Raw genomic sequence first — 20,694 nt, forward strand, 5'->3', positions numbered from 1 at the left:
GGAGCAGATGATTGGCTCTTTTAGATGTATTATTCACACCTTCACATCTCTCCCTCGTTCTGCTGTCTCTTTGTCTCTCGCTGATGGTGGGATTGAGTCGATATCTGAGCGACTGAATCAGCTCCTGCTTTGAAATTGAGCTCAGTGAAGCTCAGTGGTTCCAGGACCATGTTCTGATTTGTCAAGGTGAAATATTCACATTATCATTTTATGTGATGTGTGTGTTTCTTCAGTGGGCTAATGTCAACATCCTGTCATTGCCATTGACAAAGCTTTGTGTAGCTTGTGAGTATCAACAACGGAATATTAAAAGACTTTTTTTTTTTTTTTTTCTTCTTCATTTCTGTTGACGGCCAGAGGCAGTGTGAAGCACAGTGGATACTCCATAATTCATGACCTTATCAGCAAGGTCAGGCAGTAAACCAGCTATCCTACTCACATGGAAGACGTCCTCCTGCCTCTTCTCATACATACTGACAGTTTGAACACTTGGATTGCTTGTGTACAGCCCAGTTGAAACTTCAGCATGCTATCCTGTCCTCCACGGACTGCCAGAATGACACACCAGCTGGGTACTTTACTTGGTATCACCCTTCCTATCCACCTGATAACAGACTTGGATATCATACAGTCAGTCTTATTTAGACCCTTGCACAGGCATGGCTTGGGTTGTTTGACTGTTGGTTACCCAAGTAGCATTATTCCAGTGCTCACCTGGATTGTCCCATTTGCTAGCTTGATAAAAAGATTATTAGTGGAACCTTTTGAAGAACCAGAACCTGCCTATCCCTGGCTGCTGATCTCTGCAGACACCAGCCCCAACTTGCAACCAGTTCTTCCCAGGCTCCTGTTGCTCTGGTGCCTCAACAAGCTAACCACTATATACTAACCACTACCCCCTACAAATGATTTTAGCTGGGAAATCTTACCACATTCACAGAGCGGCACTATGTCCAAATGTTTGTGGACATCCCTTCAAATGAATGCATTCAGCTGCTTTTAGCGACACCCATTGCTAATATAGATGTGCAAATGCACACACATCTTGTCTAGTCCATGTAGAGAAGAATAGGGACTCTGGAGCAGATAAACATGAACCTATTGGCACCATGCCTAATGCCAAGTGTGGGCTAAAGGAGTTGAAGGCCAGTTGGGCAGTCAAAAAGTGATTATCAATGATGGTCCTCCAACATCCTCACCTCACTGAGCAGTGCTGTAAAATCTAGTAGAAAGTCTGACTAATATCTGGTTTCCCAGGGTTCAGCTCACTCCTGTGTCTCCTGACATGTTTTTTCCATGCAAGGTTCCTCATGTTGTCCATTCATGCCTACAGATCTACAGGACGTTTGCTTTCGGATGTCCACATCCTTCTCAGGATTAGCACATCAATGAATTAAAGGCCTTCTTCCTCTCGCTACCACCAAAGGTGTTCACGAGTCAAAGTTGAGGCTTCTAAATGCAAAGGGCACGGAGCTCCTGTGCTTTCTTGGACACACATTTCATGATGGCCTCCACCGTCTAACATGTGGTCATACCCCTGGTCCTGCTGCAGCTTCATTGATTCCACTTTTTTCTGTATTAGTAAGGGAGCATGGAGATCCTTTAACCACCTGGAGACATGACTGTTTCCTGCCTTCCTTGAAAGTGGCTTGTGTACCTGACCTGAACCACTAGTTTAGGGGTGCCCAGGCCTGGTCCTGGAGACCGACCGCCCTGCCTCATCTACCTAAAATGCAGGTGCATTTGACGCATTTAAGACTAGACTGGGATTGGATACCCCTGAACAAGGTGGTGGAGTCTATCTCCCATCTAAGGGGCTCGTCATAGCTGCTCCTGGAAGGTAGCAGCGGGTTGGCTTGGATGAGGATCATTCAGCGTACAAGAGCTTCATGCTGTGGGTTTTAGTTCCTACCAAGGAAAGCTCCTGGAAGTTAACGTCATCACTGTTCCTTCTCATTGCAAGCATGTAGACGGGTTACTCCCTGGGTGCCCATCATTTGATTGGCTGCTTTCTTGTAGACGCATGAGGCCTTCATCCTCTGTGTTCACCTAGAAGTCTTTTGTGGGACTTGCACTGGTGATAGCCTTTTCTGTGCAGTCTATCCTTTGAGCTTTTTCCCACTGCAGACTACCTCCTGAGAGCCTGCTGTTTGTTTGTAGTGGGGTCTGGGCGACTCCAGCATTAAGCTATAATCCAATTCTATGTTTCTCTGTAAGGTCGTTGGCTTTCATCTTGCAAAGCAGAATATTGAGCTAGAATCTTTCTTCAATAATCAGGCTTCTTGGTGTTCCCTGTTGTGCCTAATTTGGTGTATGAGGTCTTATATGGACTAACCTGCTGGCTTTCATCAGGTAGACCAGTTGTTGGTCTTTTTTGGAAGCACTGACAAAGGTGCCTCTTGATAGAAACCGAGGTTTTCACACTGGGTGATGGATGTAATATGAATCCTGCAGCAGATACCTGCATCAGTGTCTCGCTGCTCTACTCAGTGTAAAGCCTTACAGCAATCCTGACCAGTGTTTTACTGGTGCTCTGTGTAGCAGGTACTTCTTCAGTATGGCCTCCCCTCTCAGAGGGGGGGTGGGGGGGGGGTCCTGGGGCTACCTCAGCTTCACTCTTGGGGAGTCTCATTTCTCATAACCTGGTTGGTATTCGCCCTATACATCTTACGCTGCCTCTAGCAGTCAGTCTGACTGAAAACAGAGCACTGGTTACAAATGTAACTAAGGACTGTGTGTGTATGTTTGCTTTTGGCTTTTGTTAATGGGCCTGGTTTTAATGCCCCGACACTTCACACGCTCATCTCTCAGCGCGGCTGTCTCCACGGCAACATGGTCTAGGCAGACCGTGCAAATCAATCCCAGATGCCCGCGTGTGGCGGCCTCCCCCCAGTGTGGAGTGGATGGGAGGAGTTTATCTCTCTCTCTCTGTCTCTCTCTCTCTGTCTCTCTCTCTCTCTCTCTGTCTCTCTCTCTCTCTCTGTCTCTTGTGCTCTCTCTTTCACACACCGCCCTAATTGAGTAGTGATTTAGCTCCCCTGGAACACCAGCCGTCTGTTTGACTGAGCAGGTCTAGTGCAGGGGGCCCGGTGGAAATACCACCATGAAATTGAGTCTTTTGTGTTATGAGCCATTCACTGACTTCAAAATGCAAGCGACACCTTAATGTGTGTGTTAATGGTGGGGGGGGGGGGCTGCGGGGAGAGATTGCTTTGGGTATTTTGTTTTGATAATTACACCATTATGTTGGGTGTGAATGAGGAGTGTGTGTGCAGTCTTTTTGTGTGTTGTGCTTAATGACCTGTGTCACAGATATGTTTAATTACACCGTCTTGACAAGTCACCCGCCATTGTGACAGCACCTAACATTCATCTAACATTCACTTATCCCATAACAAATGTTCATCTAACATCCATCTAACATCTGTCATGGTTCTCATTCCAGCTCCGCCACAACTGTGTTCTGCTTCTTGCAGCAGTTTTTATAACAACAACGGCCGTTAATAACTCATATACCAGTTTTAATACACTTCAGTCTGATATAATTAACATTATAAGACAAAGTAATAAAACCAAAAGAATGTGAAGTTACTAAATCATTTATTGCAGTTCAACTCCCAGTTATTTTGTCTGGCACAGGCTTTGCTGCCGTGACTTCTTAGACTGACTCTAATGCAGCTAATACTTTTAATGAGCAGCTAATTTTGCCTGTTGTTAAGGCCTGTTGTCTCTTTGTTAAATGTAATTGGACTTTTCTTTTGAAATGCTTGAAATGGGTGCTAGATCTTCTCCAGGACCAGGATTGGGTCCCCCTGAAATAGGTGGTGGAATTCCTCCCATCTAAGGGGCTCATCATGGCTGCTTCCACTCAGAAGGGACCTCTTGGCTTTATCTAGGGCCTTAGTTTGACATGTATATTGTTGCTGTTGTATCTCCATTTTTTTAGTTTTTTAGTGTTGGTGTACAGTTTATTAGTGTACTGCATATTGTCAGAATGCCATGATGAATGGACCAATACAAATGCTCCAAAAAGGATTTTCCATTCTCTTGTAAAGTTGCCATTTTGGAGATTCGAGGTTGTTGTCAGACGGTGATTATTTTATCTCTGTTATGGCCTTGCTGCTAGGGTCAGATTACAGCTGATGGACTGCAATGATCATCATAAGGATCATTCAGCATACAAGAGCTTTACCCTGTGGGGCTATAGTTACTACCAAGACCTGCTGATATACAATGTCACCTTAATACTTGTGTTAATGGAGGAGGAAGAGGGGGAGTGCCGGGTGCCTTGGGTATTTTGTTTTGATAATTACACCATTATGCTGACATGGGTGCTAAAACTCCAGGATCAGGATTGGGTCACCACCCACCACCCATCTAAGAGACTTCCCACTCAGAAGGAATGAGAAGATCATTTTATCTTAGTTATGGTTTCGTCGCTAGGGTCAGGTTACAGCTGATTGACTGCAATGAAGATCATTCAGCATACGAGAGCTTCGTCCAGTGGCACTATAGTTCCTACCAAGAGCTGCTGAAAGCTTTGATCATCACTATGTCTTCTAATTGCTGGTGTTGTGGGTTGGTCCCAGGGTGCATGCCATTTGATTGGTTTCTTTTTAAGAGGCTTCACATGAGGCCTTCACATTCTGTGCTCACTTCGAAGTTTTTGTAGGACTTAACTCGAAGATCCTCTGTCTGGTACAAGATTTGTTGCTGTAACTTCTTAAAGTGACTAACACAGATATGACTTTTAATGAGCAGGTAATTAAGCCTATCTTTAAAGTGTCTCCTTGTTAAATATAATTAGGAGTGCTTTGGAAATGCTTGGTATGTAATATATATGTAAATAATGCAGTAATTACAAGGCTAAAGAGTTTGGTAGAGTAAAGCTGATCAGAGAAGTGAGTCTCCGGAATCTTGGGTAAGTACTGTCAAAGATACACCAGGGTCTCCTATTAAAGGGGACTTCTGATGTGTATCAATGAGTGGCTTTAAGTGTTGGTAGATTAATGTGTGTACACTGTATTGCCTGCTTGACCATTTTATCAGGAATTACAATCGCAAAGGCGCAATTTCAGGTTTGCACAATTTATCAGCTCCCCCATTTATCAATCGAATCAGGACAGAACAGGACGGTCACTGACCAGATATTATGTGGATTGTGGACCATTCTCAGCACACCAGTGACACTAACATGGTAGTGTGTGTTTTAGGCACAGCAGTGTTGCTGAGGTTTTGCACACCACAGAATCACTGGGTTAAGAGTATTCACCAACCACCGATATACCGAGCTACAGTCTCTAATTATGTGCCTATGAAGTTCACCACCATGGCAGCAAGTAATTTTCTATTGAATAGGGTAAAGGGGTGGGGCTGATAAATATAATTTCTAGAAAAGGCAAATCGGGACTCCTGTTTGACTGCAAAAAAAAAACAGGCTCTCGAGTAGTGGTGCACTATTCTACTGTGCAGCAACACCTTTATAGATGACCTTCATGGAAGAGTCATCAGAAGAATCATTGCTGGTTTAAGAATAGTCCATCAACCATTTTCATGAATAGGGAAAAGGGGCGGGGCTGATCAATTGTGCTGCAACCGATGGGCTACAGTGTAGATAATAAGTGGGTGGATCTAATAAACTGGCAACTCTGTGTACACCAGTAGGGCTGTCTGTGTTGGTGGGTAAGTGGCTGTGTTTTGTCAGTGGGTGGTTGTTGGGATGTCTGTGTGTTCGTGCTGGTGGGTGGGGTGGGGGTTGGTTGTGTAAGTGTGGGTTGCTAAACGGTTGGATTTGTTTGTTTGGAATGTGTGCATGCTGTTTAAGACTGGATGTTTTCAGTTAAGTTGATGGTAAATTGTGTGTGTCTGTGTGTTCGTATTCAGACCAGCGGCAGCACACACTCTCAGTCGGGTCGTCACTCTGTATCGGTAGAGGTGCAGCTGCAGAGACAGAGACAGGAAGAGAGAGACAGTTTCGCACAGGCACAAAGACAGTACAGCTCCCTGCCACGGTAAGTGTGTGTGTGTGTATACGCACTCGACTGCTGGTTGACTGTTTGTGCCGAACAGAGGGAAAATCAATACACCTCATTTTTGTTCTGCACTGTTGCAGTCCCAATTCCAGAGGCTGTACTTGTTTCCCCATCGCAAAACCATGCACACATACTATATAAGGGTGGGCAATGGGATACTGGAGGGCATTTTTGCAATGCACTGTGTCGCAAAGGTTTGGGGACCCTCATCAAAATATCTGTTAACTGTCAGATAACCTTTACCGAGGTCCAAGTCCCTAATTAGCCTGATTGAGCCATGGCTTGTCCACAGCCTTTGTTAAGAAATGATATTACAAATTTCAAGGCTTTCTAGATACTCAGACTCCTCAGAACTTTTTTTAACAGTCAGCAGCCATGGGCTCCTCTAAGCAGCTGCCTAGCAAAGCGTGAGAAGGCTATAAGAAAATAGCAAAGCGTTTTCAGGAAGCTGTTCCTTAGTTTCTAATATTTCCTTTCCAGTGAAAAGGTCCGGAAGAACAAGAAAAGCTTCAGATAGAACTGTTAGGATGCCTTTTGGCTTCAGAAGACAGATTTTGCAGACTCTAGAGTAGTGGTGCACTGTTCTACTGTGCAGCGACACCTGCACAAATTACTGTAATGGAAGAAAACCTTTCCTGCGTCATCACCCCAAAATTCAGTTAGACAAGCCTGACAAAATCAGACAAGCCTGATTTTGGAAACAAGTCTTGTGGACTGATGAACTTAAAGAAGAGGATCTTAAACAGGGCAGCTTCGTTTTCACCCTTGGTGCGATTCATTGGGGCAGGTGTGAATACAGGAATAGCACAAAACAGCCGCGCCGAGACCCTTAAGGGGAGGGAGCCTAAACCTTCGCAGGCCACTGTATTTTTTTGAACAACATATAACTCATATCTACAGACACAGCCTCTATGTGACCCTCTCTCTTTATTTTTTTCTCAGCCACCCACGCAAAACTCCCAGTGTGTGCGAGGATCCGTGGGAAAAGGCTCACCCTTCCAGAGACGCTTTCCAGTCAGCTAAAGACAGCGGACGCTACTCCAGCTATCAGGGGTCCCGCACTGCGCCCCGTCCGGCATGGAGGAACGGATTCCCCACCTCACCTGTGGCCGGTGGCTATAACGCTCGCGTCCTATTGGAGGCCCAGGAGCTGCTGCGACAGGAACAGAAGCGCCGCGAGCAGGAAATGAGAGGAAAGGGGGTGCCCCCGAGGGATGACTATGAATCCCAGGATTCCAAGGGGCCGTACAGACAGGACGTCCCACCCTCGCCGTCTCAGCTGGTCAAACTCAATCCGCACCGCATACACGCACCAGAGAAAGCACGGCTTTTCCACTCGTGAGGGGGGGGGAATCGGAAGTATGAAGGATAGATGAACTTCGTCCCTTGTCCTTTCTTTGAATGAAGAAGACGTGGAGTTTGAACCGAGGAAGCTGCAGCTTTCCTCCTATTGCTTCTTGTAGAGATGGGCTGCACTCTTAAAAATAAAGGTACCTCGAAGTGATGCCATAGAGAAACCACCTTTGGTTCCCTGAAGAACCTTTCAGTGGAGACCCATTATGTTGATGAGTTGTTAATGAGCCTTCACACAACGGAACACTACCAAACCTATGTTGGAACCCTAATTTTTAAAAGGTGTTCTGCGTGTTATGTCCTCCTGACTTACTCAGGGTCAGCTGGACGAAACCACATAGCAGTAAACCCGCACCACTTTTCCTGCCCACTACGGAGTGCCTTCTTATCATAAGGTCACCATATCCCGCCTTAGTCCAGTTCACTCAGCCAGTTTCTTGGCACACAGTCTCCATTCTCGTGTTCTGACAATCATATGGAACAAGACCCGCCTCCCCGGATCTCTCCAATAGAAGTGCATCTGTCAATCACACGTTCACACGCTGTGTGTTTCTAGCTTTTATATGATCTGTGGTATGTGGTATGATCTGCAGGTCTATTCATTAGGTGAAAATTTATATATATTTTTATACTATATATGTTGTCGCTGTCGTAAGAAACTAACTTTATAGAAGAAGGAAAAAAGGGTTCTTAACGAATGTTAAATATCTGAAACTTATTTTTATTGGTCCATTTCTTAGCAGATGTTCATATAACGTGATTTTTAAAAAAAAAGCAGTTGATGTTTTTAAATGGTATAAAATGTTTTCTTATGACAGTGACAATATATAGACATACACACCAGAGCACAGGGGTGTCTGTCCCTAGTCCTGTGAGACCACAGCACTGCACGGTTTCTTCTTTTCCCTGGTGTCATTATTGAAACTCTGCAGAATGATCTCATGATGTGCAAAATTTGATGGCAGGAACGCAACAGTTTAGGAGAGAGTCAGCAAATAGCTCTGGCAGATGTTCAGTTCAGAAGTGCACATCAGTTTGTTTACTCATATTTTGAAGACACAGCAGCTTGTCAAGACTATGGATTATTCATGGCCAATGTCAGGAAAGGGCAGGTGATTCAAATGTCAAAGCTTTATTAATACTCTGACTCCTCAAACCTTGTCTCAACAATCTGCAGCCACAGGCTCCTCTAAACAGCTGCCTAGCGCTCTGATTATTACAGTAACTGATGCCCACAGACCAGGAGAAGGTTATAAAAGGACAGCAAAGCATTTCTATGCAGCGATTTCTTCAGTTTGTAATATAATTAAGACATGTTAACAGTTACAGGAATGGTCAAGACTTTCAATTAGAACTGTTTGTAGGATTGTGAGAAAGACCAGTTAAATCCCAGTTTGACAGCAAAGGACCCCCAGGAAGACTGAGCAGGTTCTTGAGTGGTGGTGCACTGTTCTACTGTGCAGCAACATCAGCACAACTTCCATTCCCCATCGTTTCCATGGTTACACTGCCTCGATGTTGCTCCCACTTGCATGTTTGTGCTACTGCTATTTTCATAGTTATGCTACCGCCATTTCAATGGTTACAGTGCCCCGATGTTACTCCCATTTTCAGTGGGTAGTGTGTACACTACCCTGTTCCCTAGTTATCCTACTGGCACGTACATAGTTACCCTACCATTATTTGCATTGTTACATTGCCTCAAGGTTACTCCCATTTTCATGGTTACACAACTGCCGTTTCCATAGCGCTACCGCCATTTCAATGCTTACAATGCCCTGATGTTGTTCCCATTTCAGTGGTTACACTACCCTGTTTGCATGGTTATTCTACTTCCATTTTCATAGTTACCCTACCATCATTTCCATGGTTACATTGTCCCGATGATACGCCCATTTCCATGGTTATGCTGCCTCCTTTTTTTAATAGTTGCATTGCCCCGATGTTACTCCCATGTAAATGGATACGTTACTGCGATTTTCACTGTTACTTCGGTTTTCAATTTACATTGCCCCTGTGTTACTCCCTTTTTATTGGTTACACTACCTCGTTTCCATGGTAACACTAGGGAGGAGTTCTGAGAAGGGCTGACTTTGCTGTTATTGCAAAGAAACTTATTTTTAAAACCATGAACAAAACTCCGTTAAAGCGTTCCCCTCGCCTTTCGAATCCAAAAGCCCATCCTGGTGCAGCTGTTAGAGCACACTAAACTGTGCATTGCTGGAGGAAATCCCCGTCCATCATCCAGGAGCTGAAGCAGAGAGGGCACTCTCTTACATTGCAGTCTTTAAAGTGCATATCTGAAGGTTTGCAGCATGTAGGTAAAAGGACTCCGCGGGGTCAGTGTTTTGTAGTTGATGTAGCTGTTGTGAGCGCTGAATTTGAACTGTGTATGTGCGAGTGTGTGGTTGTGTGTGGAGTGTAACGTGGCATTTGAGAGAAAAGGCTCAGCATTGCCCTGTATGAAAGCCCCTCACAGCAGCTTATTAATTGATGCTTCTCATGAAATTTTCAGCACTGTCTCACTCACACAGACACAGTGTGTGTGATCCCAGGCCCAGCACTCTTCTGTCTGCCAGGTGTTTGTACTTGTGTGTGTGTGCGCGCACGCTTGCATACACAATCTGCCCTACTGCACCAGATGAACTACGCTGAATTTTTCATCTCACACACACATACACAGACATTTGCCCTGTGGCAAGGGGCCACAGGGGTGTATATGAGCATTCGGACAGAAAGACTCCGCTGATAGCCTCTCTTCGTGTGTGTGTGTGTGTGTGTGTGTGTGTGTGTGTGACACCACTATGAATGCTCTTTCAGGAGCTGGATAATCTGGCCTAGACTTAGTCTAACCATATACTGTACATACGGAATGGGATTGAATTAGCTTATTTTGGTGTGTGCTTCATTCCCCCCCGGATAAAATACATTCCATCAATATGGTTGGCCTTTAGCTTTTATATTTAATTCATGTGAAAATGCTGAAAACATTTTTTTCTAGTACAGAAACAAAGTGGGGCTTCGCTTTACTTGAGTTTTGGTGAATATTTTTTAAAGAATTTGAATACGTTTAATAACATATAGTACTGTGCAGATGTTTTGGGCACCTTAAACACATTATCTAAATCCATTTATCTCAGCAAAACATCACATTACTACAACATGTAAGTAAACAAATGCAGTAAAGATTACACAATTTTCTCTCTAATTTTAGCTGAGACAATTCACCCACGCACTCACTAGGACTCCCCTATCATCTGCAATGCTCCTTGACACAAGGAGAGTGAAGACAAGCACATCCCTACTGCAATGCATATGAAATCAGCCACCACCTCATTCCAAACTGCTGCAGATGCAGCATCGCTAGGCAGCCTACGTGCTCTGAGGAAAGTGCTGTATCCCTAGATCTGAAATATCAGCCAACAGATACCGGTGCCGGCCAGCATCACAATGGAAGTGATAATGGGAGAGCACCATCTACCCACCCAGAGAGAGCATGGCCAGTTGTGCTCCCTCTGACTCTGGCTGCATATGGCAAGGCGGCATTACCCAGGATTTGAACTCTTGATCCACAGGCCATAGTGTCTTAGCATCTTAGTCTGCTGAGCCAGTCAGAGCCCCCAGAAGCTCTCTCTTTGGAGAAACTAGTTTGAAGAACAAAGCTTGGTTTCTCCTGGATGCATTTAATATGAACCATCATTAAGCGCTAATTTGGATTATTGTTGGATTTTTGTATTAATGGAAGTTGTGTTAATTCTAATAGTAGTGTTTTACTGAGTAAATAATACACAAAGTTCCTGATAAGGAACTTTAAATGGAATTTTCACAGATGCTTAAAACTTTTGCACAGTACTGTATTTATCGAGGCAACCTGCTCAAACCTCTCAGCTATGAATTAAAGTTTTTATTTTTCTTTCCAGCACCAACCATTTATGAACAGTTCAGCAGTCTGCAAACAGAAGCCTTCGTGCCCCAGTAACTTACCCCATAGGCAGCTAAAGGGATTAGTGAGCAACACCCACTGTCTGCTCTGTCCATGCTACACTGTTATAAGTATAGGTTCCTTGAGGATCTTTTGAGGGTCCTTCAATTTGAAACCGTGGAGGAACATCTGTGGTGCTGTGATGAACCTTTTCTTGAAGTCTCCTCAAAGCACTTTAGGAGGTTCCTCCACAGTTTCAAACCTCCAAAGATTCCTCTGGGGAACTGTTACTGGTGTACAGTCATTGGTTAAAACTAACCCCGATGTCAGTTCAAATTAGAAACACTTTGTACAGTCATTGTACAGCAAAACAAGAAAATGTGTAACCTTCACGTTTAACCCCTTCATTCAGTCACACTAGTGAATTGGGGGTTGAGAACACACACCCGGGGAACAGTCGGGGGTTAGGTGCCTTGCTCAAGGGCACCTCAGCCATGAATGTTGAGGGAAGAGAAAGCGCTGTTCCTTCACTGCCCCTGCCTCCCCCTCCTTTTCCATTATACACTCTTAAAAAGTAAAGGTGCTGCGAATGATTCTTTGAATGTTACCGTAGAGGAACCACTTTTGGTTCCATTAAGAGCCAGGTTTATCATAGAGATGTGTGAGTGTTAAGAACCTTTAAAAGACCCAAGACTTTCTCTTGATGTAAAGGTTCTTCATCAGTTTAAAGGCCACTACAAGAACAGATCTTGATGGAACTAAAACTAGCTCTTCTATGGCAATGCTCAAAGAACCTTGTGTAGGGGTGAATTCTGGGACTTTCACACCCATTTCAGTCTTAGAAAAACAGCCTTCAGGGTGAATCCTGAGAAATGTCTGTCAGGATATGGTCAAAATTCACAGATCTTCTCTTCCCTGCACGCTGTGTGCTTCCTTTCCTTGGGTAGAAAAGTCTACTTTTCCAGTTCCAGTTTTTTAGGTAATCAATCCTGCGCTGAACACTAAAGCTCCATCTGCTATGTACTCTTGAAAATAAAACGGCTGACAAAAAGCAAATGGGCTATGTTTACAAGTTGGCTAAAAAGGGACTTTAGTGATTCATTGTTGTGGAGGGGCTTTATTGTTTTTTTTAAAGCTGATAGTGATGCAGGCTTTGTTTTTATCACGGGTTATGGCAGTGATGCCTGCTGGCAATGATACTCCAGCCAGGAGAGACAGGCAGTGCTCCTTTGACACTTCACAATGTGACCCATGGTGTGAAACATGCCCTCCTGTCCTCACACAGATGGCTGCGCTTGTGTGTGTGTGTGTGTGTGTGTGTACACATCCATATGAAGACAGGCTCCTAATGACTGATTCAACCTAGAAACGTCTCCCCTCTGAGGGGAACAAAGAAAGCCAGAACACAAGCTGCATCGTCACTCGCTTTCTTTAGTTTTTATGAAGACCTGTAAGGACGTGGTGTTATTGTGCAGTTGGAATTGTGCCCAAATAAATGAGCTCAGAGTGTCTAAGCAGAGTGTTTTTCTCTACGGGCTTTTCTTTATTTGGGTATGACGCTGACTATCAAATGATGCACAACTTCAGACGCGCTCTATTCGGTCACTCACACTGCAGAACAGCCGCAGTATCGGGTCTCTGCATAGCTCTAGATGTGATTTGTGAAATGCCAGAACAACCAATCATGGAAGGACAGGACAACAGCAGTAGGCCTATTTGTTTAAGAAACTATGTAGAGGTGGACAGCATGCCAAAATTCTGTGATACTGGGGGCTCCCAAGTGGCACAGTTGTCTAAGTGTTAGCCTTATCATTAGGGAGATTGCAGGTTCGATCCCCAGCGATGCCACAGCCGTCCGTGGCCGGGAGTCCAAGACAGCATGATTGGCCTCACTCTCACTGGGTTTGTGGGGTGACCCTCCTTCTCAGACGTCACTTGAATTTGTCATCTTGGAGATTGCTGAAACAATGGCAAACGCTGTATTTTCTTTTTTAATGGTGCCCATCTCCTGCTTATGGATTAGACTCTTATTAATTGCAGTGCAGAAACAGTAAATAGGTTCAGTGTGATGATATTCTGGCATTTTCCAACCTAATGATGTGATCACCCAGGATTTGCCCAGGAGTTCAGATCCAGAGCACAATTGGCCCATTTTTTCTTTTTGCTCTGGAATCAGTTAACAACATTTGTAAACTTTTTGGTCCACATCAGAATGCAATTACTGTTTTCCCACCTGCCCAAACGAATCACAAGAAGAAGGGGTCTGATTTAACCGGAGAGCACTGATGTGAAAACGCCACTGGAGAACTGGCAAATAAGGTTAAGCGTGGTCTTGAAGTTGTCGTTTTGGAGATACAGGCATTGTCCCACCATAAATGTGATATTCGGAGTTCCTGCGCAGTACAACAGTCTCACCATCTGTCCAGTATGGGCCCTGGCTTTGGCCATTGTTTTGTTTACTTACGTCTGATGTAATGTGATCTGATGTTTCCTCCTTGCTCTCATGCAAAACTGTCTCCAATCTCCAAAATGACAACTTTACTGGAAGAGGAAAAAAAACTTTTCCACTTTCAATAGAATGTCAATGTAAACATTAGTCCATATAATAACATTTCATATGTGGCCATGAAGCTGAAAACAGGGATTGTGTGTGTGTGTGTGTGTGTGTGTGTGTGTGTGTGTGTGTGTGTGTGTGTGTGTGTGTGTGTGTGTGTGTGTGTGTGAGAGAGAGAGAGTGAATTAGCAGAACGGGTCTGTGTACTGATACACACACGCGCACACATCTTGCAGATTGCGGTAAAAACAATGGCAGACGCTGTATTTTCTTTATAAATGGTGCCCATCTCCTGCTGTGGGTATTTATGGAACTGAATACGGAGCCAAGCCCTATTAGAAAGATTAGACTCCTATTGCTGTTTATTGCTGCGCAGACATGGCAAATAAGGGTCAGTGTGGTTTAAAAGGGATACTCTGGCATTGTGCAACCTCGGCAAGAGCAGAAAATGTGTTAACTCAAAACTCACTCTTAATAGAAGCCCTTTGCTAAGGGGAGGTAGACGCGTCTCATCGGCCGACCACATGCTACAGAAGCGGCTGAAGGAGAGGAGGGTGAATGATGCTGGAGTATTCCTTTAAATAATGCAGTAAACAGGTCACAGGAAAAGAGTTCATCCTCCCTCTCTCTCTCGCCCTCTCTCTCTCTCTCAATACACTCAGCGTGGAGGAAATCACATCCATCATCCACAGCACACACACTGGTATTTGTGCTCGACTTTGGAAAGTCGGAAGTCGTACCTGCCATCCAAGGACGTTTCTATGACGATGCCAGTTTTCATGAAGTCTGACTTGATTTCTTTGTTGTCTTGTTTGTTGTTGTTTTGATCCGGGCTCTGAGCGACAGCCCGCTCTCTGGTTCCACAGGGTTCCTCACTGGTAGTTACAGCTCCTCTTCCAGTTCCTGGCGCTTTTTCTTTTAGAATGAAAAGGGAACGCCTCGGTCTCGGAACGAGGGACAATGGGGTGAAATGAAGTATTGTAGCTCTCTGTGTAAGTGTGATTAATATTGTATTAGTCTGAATTGAAACTATTTAAAGTGTTAATTTTTTTTTTCCTGGTTTCGCCTCCGCACCCCGTCTTTGTTTGCAGGTGCTTTCTTAAAGCAGGAGCCTATGTGTGTGTCTGTATGTGTATGAGAGCGGAAAAAAGAGAGATTGAGAAATACTATACAAACACATGTATTTTTAAATGAGTCTAAAGTCAGTGTTCATTTTTTTTCCAGTTTGAGATCAGTGTGAGGTGCTTGTTAATTTCAGCACCGCTTTTTACTGTACATATGTAATGTAGAATAAAAGACAACAGTTTCCAAACTACTGTGTGTGTGTGTGTGTGTGTGTGTGTGTGTGTGTGTGTGTGTGTGTGTGTTTGTGTGTTTACTGCCTATAGCATTTACGTGCTTTGTTGTTTGCATGTTACCATTCATCAGTAAGGCCCCAACTACAGAGTTTGTAACATATTCATCAGTATTCTATTTACAGAGTCAAAACATAGACATACACCCACTTATAGTATTAATTCAGTGATGCTGAAGGTTCCCAAGTCATTTGATGTCCCTTAAATTTGAAGGCCTCTTCTTCCTGTGAGTGATCATGATTGACTACAGCTGTGTTCACATGAAAAGGATTTGTTTGACAACACTAGATTAGATTGACCAACACACAGTCCAAGGAGCTCAGTGCAGATCTGAGAAGGATGACCGTACATTGAAGTCAGGAATGTCTCCTGGTGCTACACTATATGTACAAAAATATTGGGACACCCTGCTTTTTTAGGAGTAACTGTCTCTACTGTCCAGGGAAGGCTTTCAGGCTTTCTACTATGTTGGATTTGGAGCATTGCTGTGACAATTTGATTGCAATCAGTGACTAGGGTTAGTGGGGTCAGGATGTTGGATGATCACCACCTCACCTCGTCCCCAACTCATCCCAAAATAATTGGATGGTGCAGCGGCATTCCAGAGAACACAGTTCCACTGTTCCACAGCGTAATGCTGGGGTGGGGGTGGGGGGGGGCTTTCTACCCTGCTAACCTACACCTGGCATTAGGTATGGTGCTAACTAAAGTAGAAAGATGCATTCATTAGATGGAGTGTCCACAAACATTTGGACATATAAGTGTTTTAAAGAAGTGCAGATTCCAACATCAGTTCAAACAGCTGTACGAAAGTCCAAATTACAGGAAGCTGTGGCCACTTTGCCAAGGTCTGGAAGAAGATATTAGAATCAGTGCTACCAGTCTGGGTGAATAAAGGCTAGCACATGCTTCCAAACATTAAACCAGCCAACCACGTTTTTTCATTAAACAGCTCAACGCGCTTGGAGAAGAACACTAATTGCCAGTTTTCTGACATCAGCTAAGATGTGCCCATAATGGCTAGATACAGCACATACTGCATCGACACACTCACACTCCTTAATGAGTTGGAAATGCATCCCATTACGCAATTCTTTCAGTAGAACTATGGTGTGGATATTTGGACACTTGTAAATATGCCACATCCTGTATATTCAAAACACTTAGGCCCTGTTTCTACTTTCAGCTGTGGAGGAAAGCACTGTCAGTAAAGTACAGAATATCTTCGTATCACCATGTCAGGGTCATTTAAACGATTTCACCTCAGTCTGACCTCTCACTGTATCCCAGAATTCCTTGAATTACACAAGCTACATGCTGTTCAGAGGTCAGGAGTCGTTGGGGCAGGCCAGAGGTCATAGGGCATGCCCACAGTGAGACTGAGGTCCTCAGTCACTGGTGGTCAGTTTGGCCTTGTACTGGGGGGAAAAAAAAAAAAAAAAAGGCCTTTCAGATACAATGTTTTTTTTCTATGCAAAACAAGACAAAACAATGTTAAGTTCTTTATAAAGCACACATCGCTCATACATGCCCTTTTATTATTTAATATATTTAACTTATTTCTTTGTATGAATTCATAAAATAAAATAAAAAATGTAATACAAATACTAATGACAGTCATACAGAGTTGTTTGGTATAAAATCTTTTTGGATTTAGTTCTCAGTTGTGGGGATACAAACTACACTTCAAAATCTCATTTTTTTTCCCTGTGATCTTAATACAAAGGGGAAAAGCTGTTTTTTTGAGATCTCAATATAACAAAAGTTGTTCTTTTTGTGATCTCAAGAAAAGAAATCCGTGTGATGATAATATTTTCTGATCTTTAGATAAAAAGTGCTTGTCATCACAACTTTTTTTTTTTCTTGTGATCTCAAAATAAACATATTATTCAGAATAAGTTTTAGACAAATATCCGGAGAAAATGAGTTAGTGAGTAAACCTTTTTTTCCCCAAACAAATCCAATGTCTTGTGATTGTGTTTAAGGAAAAATAAATTGTGAATATGAAATGGTGTGAAAAATATAATTAGCTCTATTTCTGATCACTTCATGATCACTTAAAAAAATATGTTAAGAATAAATTATTATGCTTTGATCAAATGATTGCAAGTAAACTTTGATCACACATAAAAAAAAATATTATATATATATATTTAAATACATTAACATGAAATATATTTTATTTTTTATTTCTTTAGTTTCATTTGTTTTTTTCCTATCGCAATTAAAGTTATGTTTTTGTTTTGTTTTTGTACAATTAAAGTTTAATAAGTACAAAAATAGGTTAATTTTAGCAGTTTTAATTTTTTTAGTTTTTTCACTAGGAGACTCTAACTAACTAACTAACTCACTTTTTCTAAAGTAGAAGAGTTTACTGTAGCATGTACACATTGTCCATACAGTGCATATATATAAAAATTTAACTGCATAAACAGACCATTTTAAATGTACTGAATTTGTGACAAAAAAAACAACACAAAACATTTACGTAAAAACAGCCTATTTAGTTTACAGCAGATAAGCTTTGCCCATTTATACTTAAGTTAGAAGAATTGTTTCAGCCTGGACTATTTTTTAGCCTCTTAAACCCCCTGGAACCACCAATAGTTCCTAGCTTTTTCTCCCTATTATTAGAACTAAGGAATGTCTCAATGTCCCAATTTTTGCATTGCATTGTATGTAGTTATCAATTAGTACCTTAGGGGCTTATCTTTAGGGTGTAATAAAAGTCACTAAGCATAAGGGGGTTAAATGTGGCACAGCACACTATAGCCAGTAGAAAACAGTTCAATTCCTAATCAAATCCTGTATTAGTCTAAAAAAGCACTGGATCAAAAATCCCCTGCTTAATAAAAGATATAAAGAGAAATTGATTACTTATTTTTGGTGCAAAAAAACAATGTCACAAAAGTATTTTATAAAACATGAAATATGTGGGAAATGGGTGGTTTAAAAATGAATAAATGTATAAACTATATCAAATGTTCCTTAATAAATGCATAAACTTTTAACATATTCATTTTTGACTACATTCCATGAGCATGATGAGCATGTCATTTGTGGACCACCCTTTATACACCCTCATTATGACGCTGGGATGATTACAGGCCCACCAGTGTTTCAGGAAAGATCCACATATAATAACAGCTTTAGTCAGTTGGAACAATAGCTGTCGATCATATTCTGAACACAAAGGGAGAATTCTATAATCACACATTCCAGGAAGGCCCTTCCTCAGAAAGGCACCTGCGCTGAAGTCCAGATGTACACTGCCCACTCCCTGTATGTAGAGCAGAGTGCGTTAGAGCCCCATTGAAACGAATGGGTTGACCTATAAACCCTTCAACATCTAATACCTGCTACAGTGCACTCTTTTAGCAGTGGAAGACGGAGAGAGAGAGAGAGAGAGAGAGATTGATGAAGAGGAGGACAGAGGGAGCAGATGTGGAGGGCAGATCTCTGCAGGCCTTGGATCGTTCCACTCTCACCTGATCTCTGTCCATGCCCACGTAACAGATGCACTGATACACACACACATATGCACACCTTCTGTCACTATGTATCAGATTCATGCTCGCTCTCTCTAGTGTGTCTCAGGAATAATCTTTCATTTCTCTCTTTTAAATAAATAAATGTAGATTTTGTTAGAATTTAATGAAAAAATGGCAAAAATGTAAATGTGTGTGTTCATATGGACAATTTTTGTTTGCTTTTGAAAGATAAAACCAAGGGGAAAAAAATAATGGTTTGTATGTAGCTGGTTTCAGATGGTCTAAGCTGCTCTTTGATGGTCCAGGTGGTTGAAAAGCTGGTCATCCAGGTGAGTTTGATGAACTAGCTGGTTTAATCCCATGACCAACTTAATCATTCAAATTGGCTGTCAAGCTGGTCATACGGATGGACCAGCGTGGTCATACTGGTTATGCTGGTAATGCTAATTGACTGGCTTGGTCTGGTTGGTCATGCTGGTCGAGCGGCATGGTCATGCTAGCTCAGAGTAAAGAATAAAAAAAAGAGATCTACTTAATATCTCTGTCGTTTCTCCTAGAGAATGATGAGATCAGGAAAGGCGAAGGAGTCTTTAGCGTTCATATTCACAGCGTAAGTCTCCTACAGCTCAAATGTGTCTCCTAACACAAAGACCTCAGTAATCTCACGTGTCTCCTCTTGAGCTTTATGCTGCGTTCATGTGCGAGTCAGAAGGTTCCACTTCTCATTTGAGAAGCACCTCACGTTCAAGGGCTTTGTTGTCGGAGCATGAAAAAAGGCGGCTAATGTAACGTTAAAAGCCGTAGATTACCAATTAAAATAATGTGCCCAGAAAACCATTTACAGCAGAAGCACATGGCAGTGTGTTCCTCACCACCATGCTAAAAGGTTATGGGTCGCCTCAACTCAGGATACCCAGGAATCCAAATTGTCTCAGAATTTTCCACTAGAAATTACAGCTTGAGAGTGTGATCATGTGCATCTTCCAAGGTGGGAACTCTATTTACTATAGTTCTGACATCATGTGAATGCAGCACCAATACATATCTCAACAGAGTCTCAACACAGGATGACCAGCAACAAGATATAAAGGAAGGATATGAAAAGTGGACTCATGAATGAGTTATTAATAACCCTGATTCTATGAAATTCTTTGATTCACATGATTTGTATTTGCTATGCAAAATTGTTTAAGAAATAAAAGGTCAAACGGAGTGGACAGTTGTTTGTATTAACTGGACTAAATACAAAGCTTTAGTCCTTAACTTCTGAAGACTTCTGCAGCATTTTCTTTGATTTACTGAGTAATTCTGGCTGGTCAGCCACCTAACCAGACCTTAACCAGTTTGAGCAGCAGGGGTAAGTACAATTACCCAAAGTCTTTAAGAGGTGAGTCCAATTCAAGTGACAAATTTTTGGGTGTTGTTTTGTCTCGGGTGTCGGGTCTTTTGTTGTTTATTCTCAGTCTGATATTTCTCTGATTTTAGATATTTAGACTGGATTTCTTTACAGTACCAAAGCTTTGCTGGGCCACTGGAGACCACTGCAGAACATTTTTAACAACAACGATTAGAATCATTTGGACACTTAATGGCAATTTAGGTCTATAAATCAGTTTATTCATATGTAGTAGGTAACTTATATTTCTATATTAATATTCGTTACACTCTAATATGGGTTTAAATTTGATGGATATTTAATTTGGAGCTTTGCAAAAAGGTATATTATAAAAAATATATTATTGAGTCTACTTTTATGCAGTTCAGTAATTTAGTAACCATTTTCATTAATTTAGATTCCGTTTTATTGATGACTGATCCAGTTCTGTGCTGCAATAGGTTACACCACTGACTTGCGGTCATTATACCCTTGAAAGAGAGAGACTATATAACTGTAGGAAGGAAGACACACTTCAGCAGCTTCTGCTTTAAACCACAATGGCAGACCCCCCTCAGAAGTAGTACCCTGTGAACCCCTTGGCTGAAGCAT

General features: G+C 42.4%; 1 protein-coding gene across 2 annotated transcripts in view; it reads left to right on the plus strand.

Moving 5' to 3' along the window:
* Positions 1-15,173, plus strand: part of pard3ab (par-3 family cell polarity regulator alpha, b) — a 185,061-nt gene extending 169,888 nt beyond the window's left edge. For both annotated transcript variants that reach the window (XM_072668370.1, XM_072668371.1), the window contains 2 exons: positions 5,884-6,011; positions 6,975-15,173. In XM_072668370.1, the coding sequence (XP_072524471.1) occupies positions 5,884-6,011; positions 6,975-7,374 (528 nt within the window). In that variant the 3' untranslated portion in view covers positions 7,375-15,173. The remainder of the gene's footprint in view (positions 1-5,883; positions 6,012-6,974) is intronic.
* Positions 15,174-20,694: the final 5,521 nt, after the last annotated feature.

Source organism: Salminus brasiliensis, chromosome 23 (genome assembly GCF_030463535.1).
Source record: "Salminus brasiliensis chromosome 23, fSalBra1.hap2, whole genome shotgun sequence".
Classification (NCBI taxonomy): domain Eukaryota; kingdom Metazoa; phylum Chordata; class Actinopteri; order Characiformes; family Bryconidae; genus Salminus; species Salminus brasiliensis.